This window comes from Dermacentor variabilis, chromosome 2, assembly GCF_050947875.1.
Source record: "Dermacentor variabilis isolate Ectoservices chromosome 2, ASM5094787v1, whole genome shotgun sequence".
NCBI classification, from domain to species: Eukaryota; Metazoa; Arthropoda; class Arachnida; order Ixodida; family Ixodidae; genus Dermacentor; species Dermacentor variabilis.
Genome location: NC_134569.1, coordinates 176,239,120 through 176,262,186, shown reverse-complemented (window position 1 = coordinate 176,262,186; position 23,067 = coordinate 176,239,120). Strand labels below are relative to the sequence as shown.

At 45.5% G+C, this 23,067-nt stretch overlaps 1 protein-coding gene across 1 annotated transcript; it reads right to left on the bottom strand.

Moving 5' to 3' along the window:
* Positions 1–490: 490 nt before the first annotated feature.
* On the bottom strand, positions 491–20,946 carry LOC142570566 (female-specific histamine-binding protein 2-like). Its single transcript, XM_075678937.1, has 5 exons — positions 20,815–20,946; positions 14,898–15,064; positions 3,003–3,085; positions 817–900; positions 491–680 (listed from the first exon to the last, which is right to left on the bottom strand). Exons 1-5 carry the CDS (start codon positions 20,944–20,946, stop codon positions 508–510), a joined length of 639 nt encoding a protein of 212 aa, XP_075535052.1. The 3' UTR covers positions 491–507.
* Positions 20,947–23,067: the final 2,121 nt, after the last annotated feature.

Here is a 23,067-nt window from a genome sequence, read left to right as displayed (position 1 = left end):
GTATAAAACGGGCATCGAGAAAGCAACGAGAACATATGTTGGCCTGATTGCAAGTTTGTTTAAAGGAACCTATGGGTTAAAGCACCTGAATCAGAACGACCAGCGCCTGTTCTATGTGTTCTACAGCTTCTGATATTACATACTTTTTATGGTTCCTTCCATTTAGATTTGCTAGCTCATTGAGGACGGTTGCTGCTTAAAATAGGCAGTTAATAGGAATAACGAGGATGATCCCAGATGGCCGCGCTAACTTCTATAACAATAAACACATCTCGCAGGGCGTCATACGCATGAACAGAATAATAAATGCTGTGCAAGGATACCTTGCGTTAAATACTAATTTACTGCGACAAAAACAGCGCACGTTCATTGAGCGCGTGGCGCTTTCTAGTATGCTCAAGCAAGTGTATGTGTCAATAAAAAAGAAAGCTTGCATGATTCGGGTCGCCAAAACAGTAATGATCTGGCTTATTTTGAATTGGTGCTGGAATAGCACAATTTACATAACTAGGGCATTTTGCCGTCAAAGCTGCACTCGGGAAACTGTAGACGTTCATTTTTTTCGCACAGATCTTTGTCGTACACGATGTACTTTTCGGGCCCACATAGCAAGTGGAACAGGAAGAAGCAGATGGGCTTCACCTTGTCGACTTCACCTGCTTTCGCCCAGAGTTCGCAGCCTGTCAAAATAAAAGAGAGAGGAACAGTGTCCAATGATGCTATTAAACACCATGCAGCTCGCACAATCAAGCGGTGTTGATTTTGCAGGTACTGTGCATTAGTCTCGACTCGCACCTCACGTGCGCCAACACTTACCATTGCTGCGGTGCGGGATCCTCAGGATGTCGCAATTATCGTATTCAGAAAAGGCCACCGCGTACTCCACGACCATCTTTTTTTCTAACGGGACAAAGAAAGGTAACAATACATCGTTATTGGCGCGCCGATATATTCTAGAAGAAAACATCCCACAAATTTGACGCGATATTTTCTGTGCGAGTGTGCTTGTTATTAGTGCTTCTGCGGCATCGTTGATTATCTTATAATTTGGGAAGCTAATACGGGATGCTTACTGCCACGCCGATTACCGAACACATGCTTGCGCGTAATACAGGCCTGTAAACGTCAAACACTCTAGTATCCGCTTGGCGCCCCATAACTACGCTACGCATAGACGGCACCTTTGGTACGTTCATACAAGTGCATGGACTACACCTGGAGGTGATATGCATGTTTGACATCCTGTGTAAGATCAGGTAGAGGTCGCGCGTCGCTTGGACCCAGTATAACACCCCGCATTCGCCTGCTAAAGTTGTACTAATCGTGTGCCCGCAAAACGTGCATCAATTTCTTTTCTGCCTTATTTGGGTGAATGTAGTGTCAATGCCTCACGCTTACTATTTGTAGTGATGTGCTTTGGCGTTCTTTGTGGGCAACGTTATTTTTGTTTGTTTTTGGCCTAGGAACTGCAAATAGTGGCTGTTCTCATAACACGCGATGGGACTAAACATTTATGTTGTGGCGACAATTAAACCGCGCTTTGCAAGCTATGCGTGAATGACGTGGTGTTTTTATTTTTCATTTCTGGCTGTGTTTTCTTTTATCTTCATATAGTCACTGCAATTGACATTTTAGGGCAGCCCCTCACCGTTTAGTAAGCAGTAACAGCATTTTCTGGAGTATTTCGGGTTTACTGGACAAGCGGTGGCTAATAATATGGCTTGGATAATGGCGTGTGGTTATTAAGGCGGAAGCATTACGTGGCCCTTTGCAATCGCTCATACCCGAAATAACGGATGTCTCGTCCAGTGATTGAAAAAAAATCAGACGAGTGGTACCGAAATAGAAGCAGCAGCAATGGCTCGTAGCCGTAAGAAAACATGATCTGGCATGGCTCCTGCTCCCGTAAGCAAGCAAAGACGCAGTGGCTTAATATGAAAGAAGTAAAAAAAAAATATACGAGAAACGAAAGGAAGAAAGAATGAAAAAAGGAATAAAAGACGGAATGTAGGAAAGACGTAAAAAAGAGACAATGAAACAAAAAACATTGAACCCAAGAACCTTTAGATAGTGCATCAAGTGTTCGCTTGTGTCGTTGAGGGGATCGACCTACAGCACAACACATTTACTTCACACTGCAGCTCGTTATGTCTTTCAAGAAGTGTGAGCGCTCTGATCGAATAACTTAATGAATTAGCCCGTGTGCAGCACGCTTTCGTATTCATGTGTTGCAGTAGTGTCACATGCTGCCGGCGTCAACTTACAAATAAGGCGCATGCAGATAGCGGGAAACATAATATTGTTCAGGAGGAAATTCGATGCGCCTATAAAGAAAATTTATTGAAAGAGACCCGCTGGAGCAATTAGGCAAGAAGCGTATCATTCGAGCGATTCCTGGAGCAGTGCAGCAGGTCTGCTTCTGACATCGGCATTTTGAGCAATTTAGTCGCTAATAGTGAGGTTAGCGCTAGCACAGAGCGCGCCTTCGTGGCGTCTGCGCAGGACAATAATGGCAGTGCTACGTCACGTTTGTTGCAAACTAAGAAATCGACCCTCAGGGACGCCTACATTTCTTCGTTTATACAGGCGAATTCGTTCCAGTGGTTTTCGGTGAAGAGTCGTTCACATTACATGTGAAACATAGTAATTGGGGCAGGACCTAACCAGCCGTTCGTTATACCTGTAATTTTGCTGCAGAAGCGTTCGTTGTAGTGACGTTCGACTGCATTTGAAGAAGCCGTAATGCAATTGTACTTTTGCGGGCCGTGAAGTTAATTTGGGTGTAATGTAACCGGCGGTTGCAATAGGGCCTATATTGGCAAAGACGGGATAATTCATATACATTCAAATTTGGGCGGTACCGTTTTTATATAATAGGCCCTATTTTGCGCTTTCTTTCCTCGAGTGTACAAGAAGCTCAGGAGAGATAACGAGGCTTAAAGGGATATATGCACACATATTTTATGAAGAACACAAACCGTGCACATGTGAGTGTGGCTTACCGAGAGAAGTGGATGATTCAATCACGTTTGGAGTGGCATAGCCGTCCGTAGCACGTGCCCATGCGTACACAGTTGCATTCATCCTAAAGAGGGGAACAATCGTGAATTATTCACCAGTCCATCGCGCAGATTATTTGGTTCATTGAAGTAAATTAGTTGCTCAAGAATCAGTTTACAGGAGCGATATTAAAATTTGGGAGGTTCATTCTGTGCCAATCTTCTTGAGTCAAGTATATTGCTCGTATAGTAATTCACTATGAAGAATGCTACGATGAAAAGTGCGATGATTATTTATATTCAACAGCACCACGTGCGACAGGAACAAGCAGCGAGAATTCGAGCGCATGCCTGGTTTTATATGTGCCGGACCGTGTCGTAAGCGGCGCTGCTGAATAAAAATCGTTACCGACTGGCCCGAATTTGCGATCCTAACGTTCTCTAATCAATTTTTACATGCACTTGTTAGCCATGACTCTTTTGGCTCAATAGGGGCATATTACGTATAATATTGCGCACCATGGTAACTACTTAGCAAGAAGTCGTAGGTTCAATTCCGACCGAGGAGCCAGCTTACCGTTAGCAGAGTAATGTGTAAGACGCTTCTGTACCATGCTTTGGGTGCGTGTTATCGAACCCCAGGTGGTCGAAATCAATCAGGAATCCTCCACTTACAGCGTCCCCCATAACCCACTGTCCAGTTTCGGTAAGGAAAACGCAGCCGTTCACTTGTATTTACAGTAATTATATTATTCCTTCTATTGGTGAGTAGTTATGCTCTTAGGCATACCGAGACGACCGTACCATGCCCTGTTTGAATCCGATGGCATGTAAGAGGGAAAGGCATCGCTGGTCGTCGCCATGACTTGCATCGCAAAACAAACGACAGAAAGGAGGGGAAGCGTAATTCGCACAGCGTATTAGCGTGCAAGATTTATACAGTCAATTCAAAAAGTACAATTGCAGTAAATCTACGAGAAAGAAGCACGGTACGGTACGAGTAAATGTTACACGAAAATCCTCCCAATACAGACTAGGCATCATCATCATCAGCCTGGTTACGCCTACTGCAGGGCAAAGGCCTCTCCGATACTTCTCCAACTACCCCGGTCATGTAATAATTGTGGCCATGTTGTCCCTGCAAACTTCTTAATCTCTTCCGCCCTCCTAATTTTATGCCGCCTCTCCTACGCTTCCCTTCCCTTGGACCCCAGTCCGTGACCCTTAATGACCATCGGTTATCTTCCCTCGTCATTACATTTCCTGCCCATGCCCATTTCTTTTTCTTGATTTCAACTAAGATGTCATTAACTCGCCTTTGTTCCCTCACCCAATCTGCTCTTTTCTTATGCCTTAACGTTACACCCATCATTCTTCTTTCCATAGCTCGTTGCGTCGGCTTCAATTTAAGCAGAACCCTTCTCGTAAGCCTCCAGGTTTCTGCCCCATACGTGACTACTGGTAAGACACAGCTGTTATATACTTTCCTCTTGAGGGATAGTGGCAACCTGCTCCTCATGATTTGAGAATTCCTGCCAAACGCACCCCAGCCCATTCTTATTCTTCTGATTGTTTCAGCCTCATGATCCGGATCCGCGGTCACTACCTGCCCTAAGTAGATGTATTCTCTTACCACTTCCAGTGCTTCGCCACCTATCCTAAACTGATGTTCTCTTCCGAGGTTGTTAAACATTACTTTAGTTTACTGCAAATTAATTTTGAACCCCACCCTTCTGCTTTACCTCTTGTAAACACGCTGAGAATAGCATTGGAGAGATCGTATCTCCGTGCTTGACGCCTTTCTTTATCGGGATTTTGTTGCTTTCTTTATGGAGGACTACAGTGGCTGTGTAGCCGCTATAGATATTTCTCAGTATTTTTGCATATGGCTCGTCTACACCCTGATTCCGTAATGCCTCCAAGACTGCTGAGGTTTCGACTGAATCAAACGCTTTTTCGTAATCACTGAAAGCTATATATAAGGGTTGGTTATATTTCTCACATTTGTCTATCAGCTGATTGAGAGTGTGAATATGGTCTATTGTTGAGTAGCCTTTACGGAATCCTGCCTGTTCCTTTGGTTGACAGAAGTATAAGGTGTTCCTGATTCTATTTGCGATTACCTTAGTAAATACTTTGTAGGCAACGGACAGTAAGCTGATCAGTCTATAATTTTTCATGTTTTTGGCGTCCCCTTTCTAATGGATTAGGATTATGTTAGCGTTCTTCCAAGATTCCGGTACGCTCGAGGTCATGAGGCATAGTGTATATAGGGTGGCCAGTCTTTCTAGAATAATGTTCCCACCATTCTTCAACAAATCTGCTGTTACCTGATCTTCCCCAGCTGCCTGCCTCCTTTGCACAGCTCCCAAGGCGTTCTTTACTTCTTCCGGCGTTACTTGTGGGATTTCAAATTCGTCTAGAATATTCTGTCTCATATTATCGTCGTGGGTGCTACTGCTAGTGTATAAATCACTATAGAACTCCTCAGCCACCTGATCCATCTCATCCATAGTAGTAATGATATTGCCGGCTTTGTCTCTTAACGCATACATCTGAATCTTGCCTAATCCTAGTTTCTTCTTCACTGCTTTTAGGCTTCCTCCGTTCCTGAGAGCATGTTCAATTCTATCCATATTATAGTTCCCTATGTCAGCTGTCTTACGCTTGTTGATTAACTTCGAAAGTTCTGCCAGTTCTATTCTTGCTGTAGGGTTAGAGGCTTTCCTACATTGGCGTTTCTTGATCAGATCGTTCGTCTCCTGCGATAGCTTACTGGTTTCCTGTATAACGGCGTTACCACCGACTTCTATTGCACACTCCTTAATGATGCCCATAAGATTGTCGTTCGTTACTTCAACACTAAGGTCCTCTTCCTGAGTTAAAGCCGAATACCTGTTCTGTAGCTTGATCCGGAATTCCTCTAGTTTCCCTCTTACCGCTAACTAATTGATTGGCTTCTTATGTACGAGTTTATTCCGTTCCCTCCCCAGGCCTAGGCTAATTCCAGTTCTTATCATCCTATGGTCACTGCAGCGCATCTTGCCGAGCGCGTCCACGTCTTGTATGATGCCAGGGTTAGCGCAGAGTATGAAGTCTATTTCATTTCTAGTCTCGCCATTCAGGCTCATCCACGTCCGCTTTCGGCTATCCCACTTGCGGAAGAATGTATTCATTATCCGCGTATTATTCTGTTCTGGAAACTCCACTGATAACTCTCCCCTGCTATTCCTAGAGCCTGTGCCATATTCCCCCACCGACTTGTCTCCAGCCTGCTTCTTGCCTACCCTGGCATTGAAGTCGCCCATCAGTATAGTGTATTTTATTTTGACTTTACCCATCGGCGATTCCATGTCTTCATAGATGCTTTCCACTTCCTGGTCATCATGACTGGATGTAGGTGCGTAGACCTGTACGACCTTCAATTTGTACCTGTTATTAAGTTCCACAACAAGACCTACCTGCCTCCCTCTCGTTAAAGCTATAGAATTCTTGTATGTTACCAGCTATATCCTTATTAACCAGGAATCCGACTCCTAGTTTTCGTCTCTCCGCTAAGCCCCGGTAGCACAGGACGTGCCCGCTTTTCAGCACTGTATATGCTTCTTTTGTCCTCCTAACCTCACTGAGCCCTATTATATCCCATTTACTACCCTCAAATTCATCCAATAACACTGCTAGACTCGCCTCACTAGATAACGTACTAACGTTAAACGTTGCCAGGCTCAGATTCCAATGGCGTCCTGTCCGGTCACTAGGCATACAACGTGGCTTTTGCCGTATCACTTGCAGAATAATCGCCATGCAAAGAGCAAACAGGACATAAAGAAGAAAGGAAACACACTAAGAAAAGGCAACGACAAATAGCTCTGCCATCGGGCCCGCGACGCAGCGGTGACGCTCGGGCTTTCTGTACCGACGTGGCAGCAGCCCTCTGCTTGTTGATGCGCGTTCCCAAGGACCAGAATAAGTTTACCATACCACCTACGATAAGCAACATGTTCGGACACAATGAATTGTGGGTGGGCCCACAAATGATTAGTGTAGAATAATAAATTATTAAATCCACGTACTACAGAATCAATGGATAAGAATCTAATGCAAAATGATAGAAAGTTGGGCGAGTTGGTACGGTAACATGATCTTGAATTGTAGCGTGAAGTGAACACGGACACAAAAGGAGCAGACAGGACGAGCGCTAACTCTCAACTATTTTTTTATTAAAACGAAGAACATATATATTGTCACGGCTCACTGGAGACAAAGGCGGAGAGCAATATTTAATCTAGACAATCAGAGCAGGCGTTCAGTTTAGGCTTCTTCTTCTCTAGCACCCTCGCTTGCACACACGAGGTCGTCGTCTTCATCGTCAACGTTGTTGGACACAGATGGTGTCGCGGTATTTGCCCCCCTCCAGAAGGAGCGTCGTCCCGATGCTCGGCGGGTAGCATCCGGTGTCTAGCAAACCAGACAGTGTCCATGCCATTCAGAAAAATAAGGTTTCATGCGCACCACGTGCAGTCTCGGCAGGTCCTGACGGCGCCTCGAGCAGGATGGGCTGTCAGGAACGACTTCATAGTTCACGTCGCTAAGGCGTCGTAGAACCTTGTACGGTCCGTAGTATCGGCGCACAAGTTTCTCCACGAGGCCTCGGCGGCGTACTGCAGCCCAAACCCAGACTCGTTGGACGGGCTGGAAGACGACGCATCGATGGTGTTGATTGTAACGTCGGGCATCACGGTCTTACTGGCTAGCTATGCGAACGCGCGCGAGCTGTCTTCCTTCTTCGGCGCGCTCTGTAAAATCTGCGGCGTCAGTCTTGGAATCGCTGGAATCATGAGGAAACATAGCATCCAGCATTGTAGTCACTTCTCGACCGTGTAGGAGACTGAATGGCGTCATTCTTGTTGTTTCTTGCCGAGCCGTATTATAAGCAAACGTTACATGGGGTAATATTTGGTCCCAGTTTTTCTGTTCCACATCGACATACATGCACAACATGTCTGCGGGAGTCTTGTTGAGGCGCTCCGTAAGTCAATTGCTTTGCGGGTGATAGGCTGTCGTCCTCCTGTGTGCCATGCCACTGAGGGTGAGTACAGTTCGCAAAGGTTCAGCCGTGAACGCGGTTCCCCTGTCGGTTACGATGAACGCTGGAGCACCGCGCCTCAGGACGACGTTTTCGATGAAGGACTGTGCGGCCTCGGCTACTGTGCTGCTAGGAAGTGCCTTGGTTTCAGCATATCGCGTGAGATAATCTGTCGCTACTATGACCCACTTATTTCCGGCAGCAGATAATGAGAATGAGCCCAAAAGGTCCATCCCAATTTGTGCAAGCGGTGTTTCCGGTACTGGAACGGAATGTAATAGTCCGGCAGGTTTTGTAGGTGGCACTTTTCGTCGCTGACAGTCAAGGCACGTTCGAACGTAGTGCTTCACCTGTGCTGCGAGCCGTGGCCAGTAATACTTTTCTTTGGTCCGTGCTAATGTTCTTGTGTAGCCTAAGTGACCTGAGGTAGCTTCATCGTGACGGGCCTGCAAAATTTCATTGCGGAGAGTTTTAGGGATGACTAGTAGATATCTCTTCCCTGTTGAAGAGAAGTTCCTCCTAAAAAGAACACTGTTGGGTAGGCAGAATGATGACAGGTGCCTTGAGAACACTCTGGGGTTGTCTGTGGTGCGGCCTTCTAAGAAATCAATTAGTGACGCGAGCTCCTGGTCCTCTTGCTATTGTTGAGAGATGGTGGCCGCATCAACAACTCCTGAAAACCTGCGGGTTCGTCATCATCTCCGCCTGACGACTCGATCGGCGATCTGGAAAGGCAGTCAGCGTCTAAGTGCTGCCTTCCCGATTTATAGACCACTGTTATGTCGTACTCTTCAAGCCGTAGGCTCCAGCGTGGCAAACGTGCGGATGGATCTTTCATGTTGGTCAACCAACAGAGAGAATGGTGGTCACTTATAACTTCAAATGGGTGGCCGTATATGTACGGGCAGAACTTGGTAACTGCCCATACTACAGCCAAGCATTCCTTCTCTGTGGTGGAGTAGTTCGACTCGGCACGTGACAATGTTCTACTCGCGTAAGCGATGGCTCGCTCAGCGCCGTCTTGCCGCTGAACAAGACCGCGCCAAGGCCTACGTTGCTGGCATCGGTGTGGATCATTGTCGGCGCATCCACGTCAAAGTGGGCAAGAACAGGCGGAGTTTGTAGACAGTGCTCCAACTCCTTAAATGCCGCCTACTGCTCCTCGCCCCACACAAACGTGACATCTTCTCTGGTTAAGCAGGTGAGCGGCGAGGCAATGCGTCCAAAACCCGCAATAAATCGCCGGTAATATGCGCATAGGCCCAGGAAGCGTCTGACTGCCTCTTTGTTTGTAGGCCTTGAAAACATTGCGACGGCTGAGATTTTCTCAGGATCAGGTTTGCGACACCTGTCTGACTTACTACGTGGCCCAAAAACTGTAGTTCTTCATAGCAAAAGTGGCACTTTTTCAGGTTTTAAGGTAAAACCAGTGGACCGTATGTCTTGAAGAACCGACCGTAGCCGTCTCAGATGTTCATAAAATGTGGCAGAATAAAGAATGACATCGTCTAGGTAACTAAGCAAGTGTTCCACTTAAGGTGTGAGAGAACAGTATCCATTAGTCTTTGGAACGTGGCTGGGGCAGAACACAAACCAAAAGGGAGAACTTTGAATTCATAGAGCCAATCAGGCGTTATAAAAGCGGTATTTTCGCGATCCCGCTCATCGACCTCTGTTTTCCACTATCCATTTTGTAAGTCCATCGATGAGAAGTACCGTGCATGCCGTAACATGTCCAGGAAATCGTCGATGCGTGCTAAGGGATACACATCCTTTTTTTAACCCGATTGAGCTTGCGATAATCGATACAAAACCGCAGGCTACCATCCGTCTTCTTAACGAGTACGACGGGCGATGCCCAAGGGCTTTTTGACGGCTGAATGACATCATCTTCTAGCATTTTCTTGACTTGCTGCTGTATTGCTTCACGCTCTTTCTCAGCTACGCGATATGGCTGCTGTCGGATGGGTATTGCTGTTTCCTCCGTAATAATGCGGTGTATCGTCAGTGGTGTTTGACGCACTCGGGACGTTGTAGAGAAGCAGTCCTTAAAATCGTCAAGCAGTTTCCTGAGACTTTGTTTCTGTTGCGGCGCTAAACTTGGGTCAACGTCGACGACGGGTGCATGTGGCATCGTATCGGTGATCGATTCCTCTTTTCCAGCAAAGCAGTGTTGAACGTGGTCAATTTCATCAAAGTATGCCACAGCGGTGCCTTTACTGATGTGCCGGCGTTCATCGGTGAAATTCGTCACAAGTACCTCTGTGCCACTACCTATTAGGCTGACGATACCGCGAGCGATGGTAACAGCTTGATGGAGCAGAAGTGCAGTTAGTTGTTCGGCTACACCGTCCTTCTTAAACTGTTCTGCGCAACTGACGGAGAAAAGACTGCATGGTAGTGGTGGTATGCAGACGTCGTCGGCGACACGTAATGATGTACATTGGCGCTCTTCGTCGTGGTTCGTCTCTGTACTAGTTGACAAGGTTATCTCGTCGTGCCATATGTTAACCACGGCACCGTATTCCCGCAAGAAGTCCATTCCGAGGATGAGTGATCTGCAGCACTCTTTTAGAATCATAAAAGTGGCGACAAAAGCCGTATTTCCTATCTGAAGTCGTGCAGTACATTTTCCTGTAGGTGTCATAATCTCGCCCCCGGCATTTTGAATACAAGGGCCCGTCCATTGCATTTTGACTTTCTTAAGCCGATCTGCCAACTGCTCACTCATTATCGAAAAGTCTGCGCCAGTATCAACTAAAGCTGTCACGTCGTGCCCATCAGTCGTTAAGAGAAGGTCGGCGCTCACAAATTCGTCGGCGTTCCGTTTCTCCGGGTTGCTCTGCTCGTTTCTTTGTAATGTTGGGGGACTTTCGGCGGTTCGACCACTTGCAACCTTCCCCCCGGAGGTAGCCCATTTCAGTTACCCCGCCGTGGGCTTGGAGAGCGGCCTCTCACCACGTCGGCGAAACTGCCACGGTTCGGCGAAGAATAACGCAACGGCGACGGCCAGCGCGACCGGAGGTTAGCTAGGCTGCCTTGTTCCCGAGTTGCACTGTCGTCGAAGCGTCGATGTCTCTTTGGAAACTGTCGCGGAGTGGCAGGTGACATTTACTGGATGCCACCCTGGCGACGAGGGCAAAAACGATAGATGTGCCCTAGTTCACCACATTGAAAACACAATGGTCGGCAATCAGCAGTGCGCCATACGTCGGTCCTGCGAAGCTGGGGTCGCCTGAAATGTTCCCTCTGTATCCAGGCAGCAATAGGTGGCCGCTGGTGCTACTGCTGTAGCGGCACAGTAGAAAGCGGGCGACGGACAGCGTCTGCGTAGCTGTATGCGCGTGGCTCGAAGCGCGGCTCGGGACACGGTTCAGGGAGTGGCTCAGGAGATGCTAATGCTTGCCGAATTTCTTGGCGAACAACTTGAGCGACCGAAGCAACAGTAAACTCCTTCGATGTCACAGTTTGCTTCGCAATCTGCCCGCGCACAATGTCTCTTATCAGTTGACGCAGCAAGGTCTCGTCTGTCACTGTCATTCCCGTGAATTCTGTGCATGGCATGAAGTATGCGCAAGATTGGTTGAAGAGCGGCACGTATATCCACACTGCTACGTGTTCAGGAACCCAAGTTGGTCTGATGATTGATTTCGAACCCTGCTACCTCTTTACAGTAGGCGATGCGCTACTTATTTCACCACTGACTGCACAGTGACCCAGGTAGGCGAGAGAGCGGTTATATACAAACGTACATAGATAGCCCTTGAAATGCGCGTGAACTGCCATAAGTAATGCTAACGCATTAAAATATACACTAGAGAACTAGATGACTGAGAACTTTCAAACAGATGTTAACCTCTCGTGTTATAAGCTGCTTGCCCGAATCACTCCAGCAGTCGGAAGTAAAAACATACCTGATAGTAATTGTGCTTCTCATTGACGGATGAGAGCAGCCAGCGATTTCCTGCAAATAGTTTCAGTCACTCGCAGCAGCTGACCGTGTGTCGCGCTTGGTGTGTCGTCTTCTTTCACGTCCCTGTCGTTTTTATGTCGCGCAATATCATTTAAGCAATGGATTACCAACTTGCCCGGAATGCTGCTCTCATTACGTGTTTTGCAACCGATGTACTTTTACATGACTGAAGGCTGGCGTTCTGTCGTAGGTGACAGCGGAGTAATGAAGGAATACCGGAAAACGCGACACGAGTCAGCGGGGAAAGGGTTGCTGTTTGGGGACATCGTGTAGTGATACCAAGGGCGGTGTGAAATAGACTGTTCAAGCTTCTGCATGATTCTTATGAAGATGCGTCTACAATGAATACAAGGGCGAGGTTTAGATTCTGATGAGCCGTTCTATACCAAGACATTAATCAGCTGCTACAGACTGTCGACGTCTGCACGGGATCTCTTCAGTTGGCCGGTTTCGCGAGAGAGGTGTTCACGGTTGGAAACCGATTACACAGGGCCTATTGAAGACAAGGAGCTCTTAGTAATTGTCGAGACATACATCAGTTGGATATAAGCTATTGCGTTACCTCGCGCGGCAGATAGTGCCAGTGTGGATTCCATACTCGAACCTTGTTCTACCAGCATGGTTTAACCTGCACTGTAGTTACGGACAACGGGACAGCGTTTACCGTTTCAAAATTTCGTCAACTTGTGCAAAAAAATGGCATCAAGCAGATTGGTACCCCACCACACCACCCTCAAAGCAATAGGGTAGCAGAACACGCCATGAGAACTATAAATGACGTATTGAAGAGAACGCCTGAAGCAGGGTTGGCAATTGCTATGGCTAGAATTCTTTCACTACAGAAATTCGCCACAGGCTTCTGCGTGCGTACTAGACTGCATACTTGCTTTCCTCCCTGGAACCACGAAATCCTGAAGAATCGAGGTTCTGATTCCGCCAGTTGGTACTTCATCGCTGGAGACGCCGTCTACGTGCGCAACTACGGCATAGGAGACAAATGGACGCAAGGCAAAGTAAAAGCAACCAGTGGCGTCCGTCTCGCGAATGCAGCTACTGAGGATGGCGTCCATCGACGTCATGTTTACCATACCCGCAAACGTTCACCTGAGACAGACCCAGGCAAAGAAGTGTCTACCACTGAAGGGCCATGTAGTGCGACCCAAAAGGCGCTGCATCACGGGGCTGAATACCTCTCCGAAAGCTCTATTCGTGAGCTGCGTGGGTCCACAAGAACCAGAAAGCCAATGAAACGCTACGGCTGCTAGGACAGAGGGACGTTTCAGATAAAAAAAAAAAGGCTGGGCCAAATACGCCTCAAAGGCATGCGTCAGTTGTCCCTCTTTCCTTGTTTCCCTCCCTTTCCTTTTCAATATATTTCCGGGGCGGAGATAAACTGTTGTCTGCTAATAAATAAACTGCTGCGACATCGGTCATGTTTTGACCTGGTAGCTGCCGGCCTGTGAGCAACAATTCGTTACAAGAGGCAATGCGCACGCTGAGATCTCGCGCGGTCTGCCTGCTACCGCCGCAATCCGCGTGCGGAGGCCTCGGGTAACGACGCCATCCAGGTTCTCCAGACGCGCGCCCCCATTAGTTCACTTTTTTCCTAGAGTGCGCCGAATGCGACCGCCGGGGCAAAACTTTCGAGCGCGCGCAACAGAGGCCATGAGGATGGCCTTTTGTCGGCCCACTTTTGTCGGCGAGACACCGACTGAGCAGATTCAGCAAATCCTGTGCCTTCAACTTAAATGAAGGCAATAGTGTGTTCGAAGGCGCGTATTTGTTGCACTAAAAAGATGGATGCGGAAGCATCAAATGGTTCATGCAGCGAAAAAACCGCCGTCTGTAGCATACAAACGCCACCTAATAGGGTACCGGCAGCACCGGTGGTGGCGCCACTGTCCGGTGCAGCAGGTTTTCTAAACAAACCTTCATTTGAAACTGGGGAGCGCCTGTCACTTACTCATATTGCTAGGTTATGTCAGATTTAGTGCAGAGTGTGTGCATTTGCACCACTGCTTCTAGTACACGCGCAAAGGTACCTGCTGAAGAATGGTTGGGCTGCCAACGTTAGCATAAAGTGCTGACAAGCAAACGTTTCATGAGGGTATAATAAGTGCAATGAAGCTGTTAGGCTTACGGCCGACACCTACTTAAAAACGTGCTCATAGTTCAATAAATGTTTTATAGACTCGTCTTGTTGATAACCAATGCGAGAAAATAAAATGCTTTAATGTTTTTGGATGTTGAGAATGATATGTTATGCTGTACTTTAGTATCTTTAACTTTGATATGCTTCGGTTGTTCTCTACGCTAAAGTAGAGCTTGCAATATTTACATTAGGACGTCTTAAAGTTTACTTGTCTGTTTCTTTTTTTTTTTTGCATGGTTTTGTGCTCTGAGTGCTTCAGTTTATGTAACCTTAAGATTTGCGTCTTACAGCTAAGGATGTTCTGGGGCATATTTCGACTTCGGCATGTTTCGTAGTTTAGCGTAATGACTGGCTGCACGTAATTCTATACGTCATTGACAGCGTGATCACAGAAATTTATACACTTGCAGGTCACGAGGCGCCACGCGAAGGTGGTGCGGCCAAACTTCAATGCAATGTTGCGAATTGCTGGTTATGACCCGTAAACCAGTTACTTTCGAAGCCTTGCTAGGCTTAATTTAACTTGACTACGCACAAGCATGTTTAATCTTAAATAGTTTGTAAGAACCCCTGCAGATAAAAATTATGTTGGCATTAGCACGTAAAAGTACGAATGTAATAAGTGTGACGATTCGCGTTCGAAATGCGCGTCAACCAAAGAGCTTGTCAGAATGGAATGATACTCACACTGAGCCATCCTTTGGATCCGTACTTCCAAATATGTTTGTTGTGTATTTTTCCTTTTCGTTAACAGAAATTAGGTCGTTGAAGACGCACTTGCGGTTCAATCCGTAAAATGGCTCTTCCTCATAGGACCTCATATACAGGTAATACCTTCCCGGCGCTGTTAGTGCCTGCAACAGAAGTATTATAATAAATGCGCCTTCATGAAATCAGGTGCAAACTGCGTGCATTGCAATACTAGACAATATCGGTCTGATTGCCAGAGTGAGGTCTTGTCTAACTGCTTTCGTAGCTGGAAATTGTTCACCGGCATTTTGCTGCAGCGATAACAATTTAACGTCTGGCTAATACAGGCATTGCTGATACGACACTAACGGAAAATATGTATTGAGAACATGGATGTATATGGCATCAAAAGAATACAGGTGGCAGTATTCCTGCACAAATTAGGCGACAAAAAAGACAGTGTCATTGCAGTAACACCTGCAAAAGAGCACGAGTTAAGGAATATATATCGAAAAAATTATTCAAACAGGAGAGAGACATAGCTGAGGTGGGGAATAATCTCATGATTGCGGGGTTTTTAAAGGAAAGATCAGCTTGTCAATCAAAGAAAAAAAGAATGCAGATTAGTCTTCAGTTCAACAATGAGAGAAAAAACAAAAACAACAAGACGCATCAGTTTCTTCCAATGAAGTGCATCAACAAATTGAGGACGTATTAACAAATTTCCGCAGACACTAGTGTCACTGGCAGTTCGTGGCACTGCAAGCATCAGTGTCAGGAACCTCAAAATGGATAACAATTCACACGAAGCAGAGAGGTTATGTAGTCAGTGGATTGCACAGTTGTAATTACAGAGCGATGAGAAGTAAGGAATCATAAATTTCGATCGGGCGACGAAAGAAGTCGCACCAAAAACTCCCGGCGCTACGTGATGGTAATTAGTTCATGCACTAGGCAGTTTTACTCGTAGATGTGATAGACTTTAGTTCATAGCTACTAGGGGTTAAATGCAAGGCGAGTCAACGTCTAGATGATTCGTTGTGCTAAAAGAGGTTGGAGCTTCGATAAATTAAACGACAGACACCGCTGAAAAGTGGATGTATAGCGCCCGCAAACTCCTCAGTTTTCTTCTATACTACTCAAATTTTTTGAAAACTTGAATTGTTAACTTTACTCTGAGGGATAAAACAGCGCATCCATCCCTCCTACACGCTCCGCATCATTGGAAGGGCAAATCTATGAATCAATGTTTCCTATTACAATGAACCCACTTATCCTGCTAAACTTCATTTCTTCTACATCGGGCTCTTCCTTTTGTGTTCTCCCTTCATCATGCCAAGTATCAGTGGTTTGCGCCTGTCCTGTCTTCTTACATGTGATTGTCTAGAAAGCGCAACCAATGTTTCCTATTACAATGAACCAACTTGCCCAACAACGCATCCTGCTAAAATCTATGATTGTTCTTAAGAGCAAATTCCAGCCACTACCGACATTATTAGCGAAGGCGGCCCGTTAATGGTAAAGAGCATTTAGAAATGAAAAGCTTCGTTAATTTCGGCCCCACGGCTTTACCTTCTGCGAAAGCAGGCACGCTCAACTCCAGTTGACGTCTACGTAAAGAGGAGCATTCTTGGTGTGAGTGGCTTGTGAACTATCTCTCTCTCTCTCTCTGTGTGTGGGTGTGTGTGTGTGTGTGTGTGCGCGCGTGTGTGTGCGTGCGTGCGTGCGTGTGTGTGTGTGACCATTCAAGCCGTTTGTATGCAGCAAATGCAGTGTTGCGGGTGAGATTAGTTACTTTTTTTTGTCACAACCTTTTTTAGCCCTTTCCGTGGTGGTACTGCACTGTCATTGAAGGAAGTGGATTGGAGCAGGTCTACACAATCTCATACATTGAAAACTTTAGTCGTAGTGATGCAGTGAAACAGTTCAAGGCACAGTAGAAAAATACTGCCTACTATACATACCGCATAACCACTTTGGTGAAACTATTACCATGTTTGACGGGGCATTCTACGTGGCACATTCTGGCAGGAACATAGAAGCACTTTTTTCTTGTTGCTAATGGATGCAGTCAGTAATAAAATTGTGCATATATGTATGCTTAAAGCCTGTGAATTATCTCTTTATACAAAAACTGAACATTGCTGATTGAACAACAATCAGATGATTGTCCCCTAATTAAAATGACTCATCAGAAAATGCACAAAGCATCATCCTACCGCCTCATCTTTTTTTTTTGTGTGTGTGTGTGGATTTTGAGGTACAAAAGTCCACGTGTCCGTATTATTAGCTGCATATTAGAGGAAGAAATGATTTTTATTCCAGTGAACTATATAGCAAGGCTGGATATCACGTAGACGTAGTTACATGCAGTACATCATACACCATTTGTCCCACCTAACGTTAGCGAAGCTGTTCAACGAAACAAAACATATAAAAGAGATAGCGCAACATACAAATATAAATGCTACGGTGTTTGGTCGTCCGAAGTGCGACTTCCCAACGCTGGAAGCCTTGAAACCTAATTTCTGCACCGTTCTTTTAATTTTGTTTGTTTTTGAACAGCTTGGCTAACGTTAACTAAGACATCACATATGTATTATTTCTTTAAATTTTAATTACTGATGCATAGGGTGTTATGTGGCGCTCGTTGGTGTTTCTGGTGCATCGATCTCCTCTAGTGTAATTGCCGATCACAACGTACTAAGCGTTTTGACGCGGTGGCTCTGCCCGCGGGAAAGGGTGTCGCCGCATGCGTGTGTGGCGCGATGCTTTCAATATCAGGCGTGTGTGCTAGAGGTCCTAAGCTCAAATCCAGCCAATAGTTAACTTTATTAATGCTCACTCAACTATTTGCAATGCCGTACTTGTTTGAAATGACAATTTGCAAAGTCACGAAGCCATTTGAAGCCATAATGACGAAGTTTAGAAAAATCCAAGCACTAACAATCCTTCCCCATGCTGGCTGAAACTTCCAACTCCCGTAGGCACTAGCACCACGGTTCCCTCTAGTAAAGCCGCCGATCGATGACCTTGCAGAAGGATTTATTGTCATGCTAAACGGTTGTGTTTCGCGAGGGCCCACACGTGACCAAGATTGGCGGGTTACCGGTGCGCCTTCCCTTGACTAAGCGTAGACAAGTTTGGTATCTGCCTTTTATTCCGCCATTGTGCAACCTTTCGGTTGAAGCGAGGTGTTTATCTGGTTCTGTCTGTTCGCAATTCTATCCATGTTTGTACGCCTGCCGTCGGTGACATTAAAAAGAAAAAGTTTTGGGCATTCCTCCTTAGGAATTACCAAGGCTGAGAAAAAGAATAGATCCTGAGGTTTTACGTGCCAAAAGCACGACGCTATAATGAGGCACGCCGTAGTGGGGCTCCAGAATAATTTTGGCCAGCTGGTGTTTGCTAACGTTAATCCAATGCAAAAAAAAAGCACACGGGCGTTTTTTTGCATTTTTCTCCCGTCGTCATGCGGCCGCCGCGGCCCGGATTCGATCCTGCGCTGTCTGGCTTAGCAGCGCAATGAACATTACACTACGCCACCACGGCGGGTCAAAGCTAAGGCGGCGGGGAGTGAATATATATTTCACTTGGAATGTCAGTCCAATACTTCTGTTTTAAAGCCTTCGAATGCATTCGAGAACTTGATGTTCACTTTCATAGAATGTTCTCTATGGTCGGTTATAACCGATTACAAAGGTAATGGAAGCCTGCCTACCACATAGAAACAGGTACATGACGGCGGAAGTATCCATTGGAAGCCAGCAAGAAAGCGGAATGAGGCTGGTATATTTTTGATATACTGCGCGCTGATTAAATGGACTTCCAGATTTTGTTAAATGTATTCAAATAAATCAACGAAGTTATGTTTGCCACAACGGCTCTGTTTTCTAGTTTTAGAAGCCAAAAAATGAAGATGTTCGACTTTGAATTCAATAGGAGAATAAATCATTTTGGAATATCCACCCGACATGTATAGACATCGGGCGACGAGCAAAGGGCGCTCCGCGAGCACTTGCTCCCTCCTGGATTATGCGGACCGGCGCGACCACGCCTGAGTGTGTTGCCGTCGGCTCTGTGCCGATTTGGGGACGTTTTAGCTCGATTCCCGGACAATTAACGTGATATCAGTTCATACAATGGTCATGACTGCATTGCACTGACGGAAAGACTATAAAATGAACGTAAAATAACAGAAAGTGGGCTTACGAGGCACAACGAAGGCATACGCCTTGTACGTCAACTTTCTGTTCGTTTACGGTCCTTCTGTACTTCTGCCCGCGTAACACTAAGCTCAATAGAATCGTGGACGTCACCATCTAGCCCCGTTTATGGCTTTACTTAGACCATACAAGTTCGCCGAAGGACCACTGTGTAGCCTTCCGGTGCAGCGGTGACTACACTGTGCGAAAATTTCTCTTCGTTGCGCTAACACGCGACGTGCATCATCAGCGGCGACGCATGACCACGATGTGCACGATTGGGGCTGTATCGGCTCTACGCTCGACGAAAACAAGCGGCACTTGTGAATAGCCAGCGTAAATTGGAAAATATGCTTCCTATCTGGTCGCTTGGGTGTGGGATCAGAAATATAAGAATGCTCGTGTACGGCTAACTCACTGCAGGGCCAGAACATCGCAGGGGATCCATCGCCATAGAAGTTTTGCGTCAGCCACTGGAGTCGTCTTCCCGCATTTCAAGTCGACTATGCAAAGTGCACGTTAGGCTTCCGTGTGAGGCCGATGGCGTGGCTTTACACAGCGATCACTGTGGTTTGTAAACCAACGTCGTACATATAGGCTTTCTGCGCCAGTATTGCCTTTTTATCCAGTAATTCTGTCAATTTTAACGAGGATCATGTAAAAACAATGCTACGGCTGAGTGCGTGCACTACATTTCCATAAGACGGATGAGTTCGTGGGAGAGATCGAGCCAAACAAGACCGAACAAAAAAATCGGTTTTCATTCTCATTAGGTTTGAAAAAATTTCAGTGCTGCTTGTCTAAAATGGTGAATAGTCTGGCCTACTAGAGGCCATTTATCGCAAAAGAAAAAAACGAGGAAAACAAAACACAACCTAACGCCACACGACCACATATGGTCAAGGCGCATGCTCGGCTCATGCGCTACACTGAACAAACCAATTCATAAGAAGGCAGCGGTCGTTCGGAAGCTGGGTCACTCCGCAGCCGGCGGCTCGACCACTCGACAAGTGTTATTCACAATGCGCTATGCTGTTTTTACAAACCAAACTACTATAGTCGTGGGTCGAAGCCGTGCCGAACAAACATGGTAGTCGCGCAATGTATCCTCGAAAAGCATTTTGTACGCTTGTAAAATAAATGACAGATCTTATTCCGTAGTAAAAACGGTGCATGCGTTGTTACGATCGTCGCGTATGTTTCTTAACTACTTGTGGATGCTAAGCCAAAGCATGGAAGTACATGACGAATATTGCAGTAAGGCCACGTTCGCAAAGCCAATTATTAGAAACATACAACTGATTTCCCAGGCTGATTGTAAGCTCAAACACGCGCGCACATATCGCGCTGTGTGCTTCGTCCTTATCAGCGCCAGCAGAAATTCTCGCCATGTCATCTTAAATAACTTCACTGTGCCTCACAAGACCGTTTCCCATCCTGCAGACGCTGCATAATCTTAAATAAACCGCGTTTATGAGAGAAAAACTACCGCAACTGTCACCAAGGGTAAGATGAGTGTATAGCGAGTATACAAAACAGAGCGCTTCCCCAAGCCAGCATGCCGACTGCTCATAGATGGCGACACTGCCTATGCAACATGGTGATGCACATGAAAAAGTTAAGAAAAAGAAAGGTATATACTTTGTAATTTTACTATGCTGATGTCTATACTCAAAAATGCGCCCAACATTCAAAAGCATTTCGCTTACCTTCCAAGCATCTTGATGGGGTGATAAATCTGGTCTACGCTCGGGAAGCTCTGCTCGGCTCAGGGCAAAAGCCACCGTTATGAACAGCGCTCGTGTTATGCTGTTCCCAACGGTCCTCGGTAACGACGTCATGTTAGGAACAGGCCTGCGTCATATAGAATAATAAAAAAAGAGGTGTACATGGCATCAAGTGCTCTTCAAAATCAAAGAAAATCCTTAACACAACTACAACATCCCCCCGCCGCTTCAGTTGAACACAGTCTTCGCCCTCTGACTTTTGCAACATGCAAGAACTCAAGTACTTGAATTCTTAAAAGCTTCAATGACTTCTAAGGGGCAACAATAAACCTGTAGCCCGCCAGTACAGCCTCCGTCATAGCCAAGGTCTTCCTTTAGAATCCTAAATCGAGAAACACTCCCCTTTCTTTCTCTTATCCTGCATATCTGTCGACTTGGACTTCCTGAACACGAAAGCAAATATAAAAGCACACTGAATGCTAGACTCTGCTGCTTCTATTTTAAAGATTGTTCGACAGCTCTAAATTGTCTTTGTGTGCCGACACGCTCTTCACACAAGTTATCTCTGCCCATTACAGAATCGTCCAACCACTTTACTGGATACATGGAGATAAAATTCAATTTAAAGGGGCCATGACTTCCTGATTTCAATATTTAATTCTGCATTACATGTTAAACAGTACTCGTTCCACAGCAAGCTGGCACAGTTTGAGGGCCTTTGACAGGGGTAGAAAGCTGTTATTTCATTTCCAATATATCGCAGTCGAACCTTACAGAAGTGTGGCAAGACTAATGGGTGACAAAATAAAATAGACAAGCGTGTAAGATTTGCACCCCCCCCCCCTGTATGTAAAACATTCTTTAACGTTCCGGTTAACAGCTCAAGCTCAAGGATATATATATATGCGTATATATATAAAAGAGACAGAGGAACGTTATGACATATGTTTTCACTGAAGATTGACGAAGGCAGGTCCTCCGGCCGAAACGTTATTGATAACAGAAGCCATAACGTCAGTTTATTCTTTCTTCTGAATATATATATATATATTATATATATATATATATATATATATATATATATATATATATATATATATATATATATATATATATATATATATATATATAGTCGCAGAAGCACAACAGCCATGCGCTGAACGCATAGGAAAACATCATAGGTAGAAATAAATATTCAACGTTGCAATGGTAGCTCGAGGACACTCTTGTCCTTGAGAGCGGCAGAGGGGGTACGACGCAGTCTTCCTTTGCACATGCAATTTTCCGCTTCAATACATATAGAGCGTTGCACGACCTCGGTATTCTGCGATTATACTGCTCTGTGAATCTTGGGCTGCATCCACAGGTGCTGCACTGCGCAGAAAGCCATACCTGTTTTGCGCGGTCTAAATTGTACATGCGTTCGGTCACATGTCTGAGGAAGAGATCAGATGCTTCGAGCTATCACAGCGGTGAATATTTGTTGGTGTTTTTTTTGTTCGTTGCGTTCTGCGCATGACTGTTGTGCTTCTGTGTGATTGTATATACCGTGTGTGTTTCTTTAGAAGGATTCAGAGCTTTTAAATATCACCTCTGGCAGATAGCACAGTTCTAACCTTTGTTCTAGATTACTCGATGATGCGGCCATTACTTCTAGGAATAATAATCATCATCAGGAAAAGAAGAAATAAAAATGCTTAAATAAAGAATAAGCGCCATTATCCTAACTCTTGATTTAATTATTCTACGTGACATATTTAAATCTACAAATTATAGCTGGTGAGTTCTCAAGGCGTATATACTTGGAACCAAATTGCTGGACTGCACCAATTTCGAGATATTGTGTCTGACGAAAGGAACTGCTCTTCCAGTTGCCTCTTTACAGAAAACGCTGTTTTATGCACTGATGCACAAAAGTAGCTGGAACACTAATGTATTTCGTCGGACACTTTGAAAATTAATAGCTCTAAACTAGTGCAGTCCAGAGAATTTGTTCCAAGTTGACACACCTTACGAATTCGCCTTCTATAATTCACAGATTTCGATATAGGCTACAATACAGCTAACTGAATGTGAATTAGCGTAATTATTGTTATTATGCAATGAAGCGCTTTCATTTCTCGTAGAAGTGATGGCCACCTCATCGAGTCATCAAGATCAAGGGTTAAAATTGTGCTATGTGCCTTGTATACTTGTACAAGCAACTTGTATAAATTTTTTGGCCGAAAGAAGAAA

What these genes read in the sequence shown, in the direction of transcription:
- LOC142570566 (XM_075678937.1), bottom strand. Translation starts at nt 20,946, where the DNA reads ATGACGTCGTTACCGAGGACCGTTGGGAACAGCATAACACGAGCGCTG. An exon ending in TGAATCATCCACTTCTCTCG is followed by an intron (nt 901 to 3,002) that starts GTAAGCCACACT and finishes TTGTCCCGTTAG; the next exon opens with AAAAAAAGATGGTCGTGGAG. An exon ending in GATCCCGCACCGCAGCAATG is followed by an intron (nt 681 to 816) that starts GTAAGTGTTGGC and finishes TTATTTTGACAG; the next exon opens with GCTGCGAACTCTGGGCGAAA.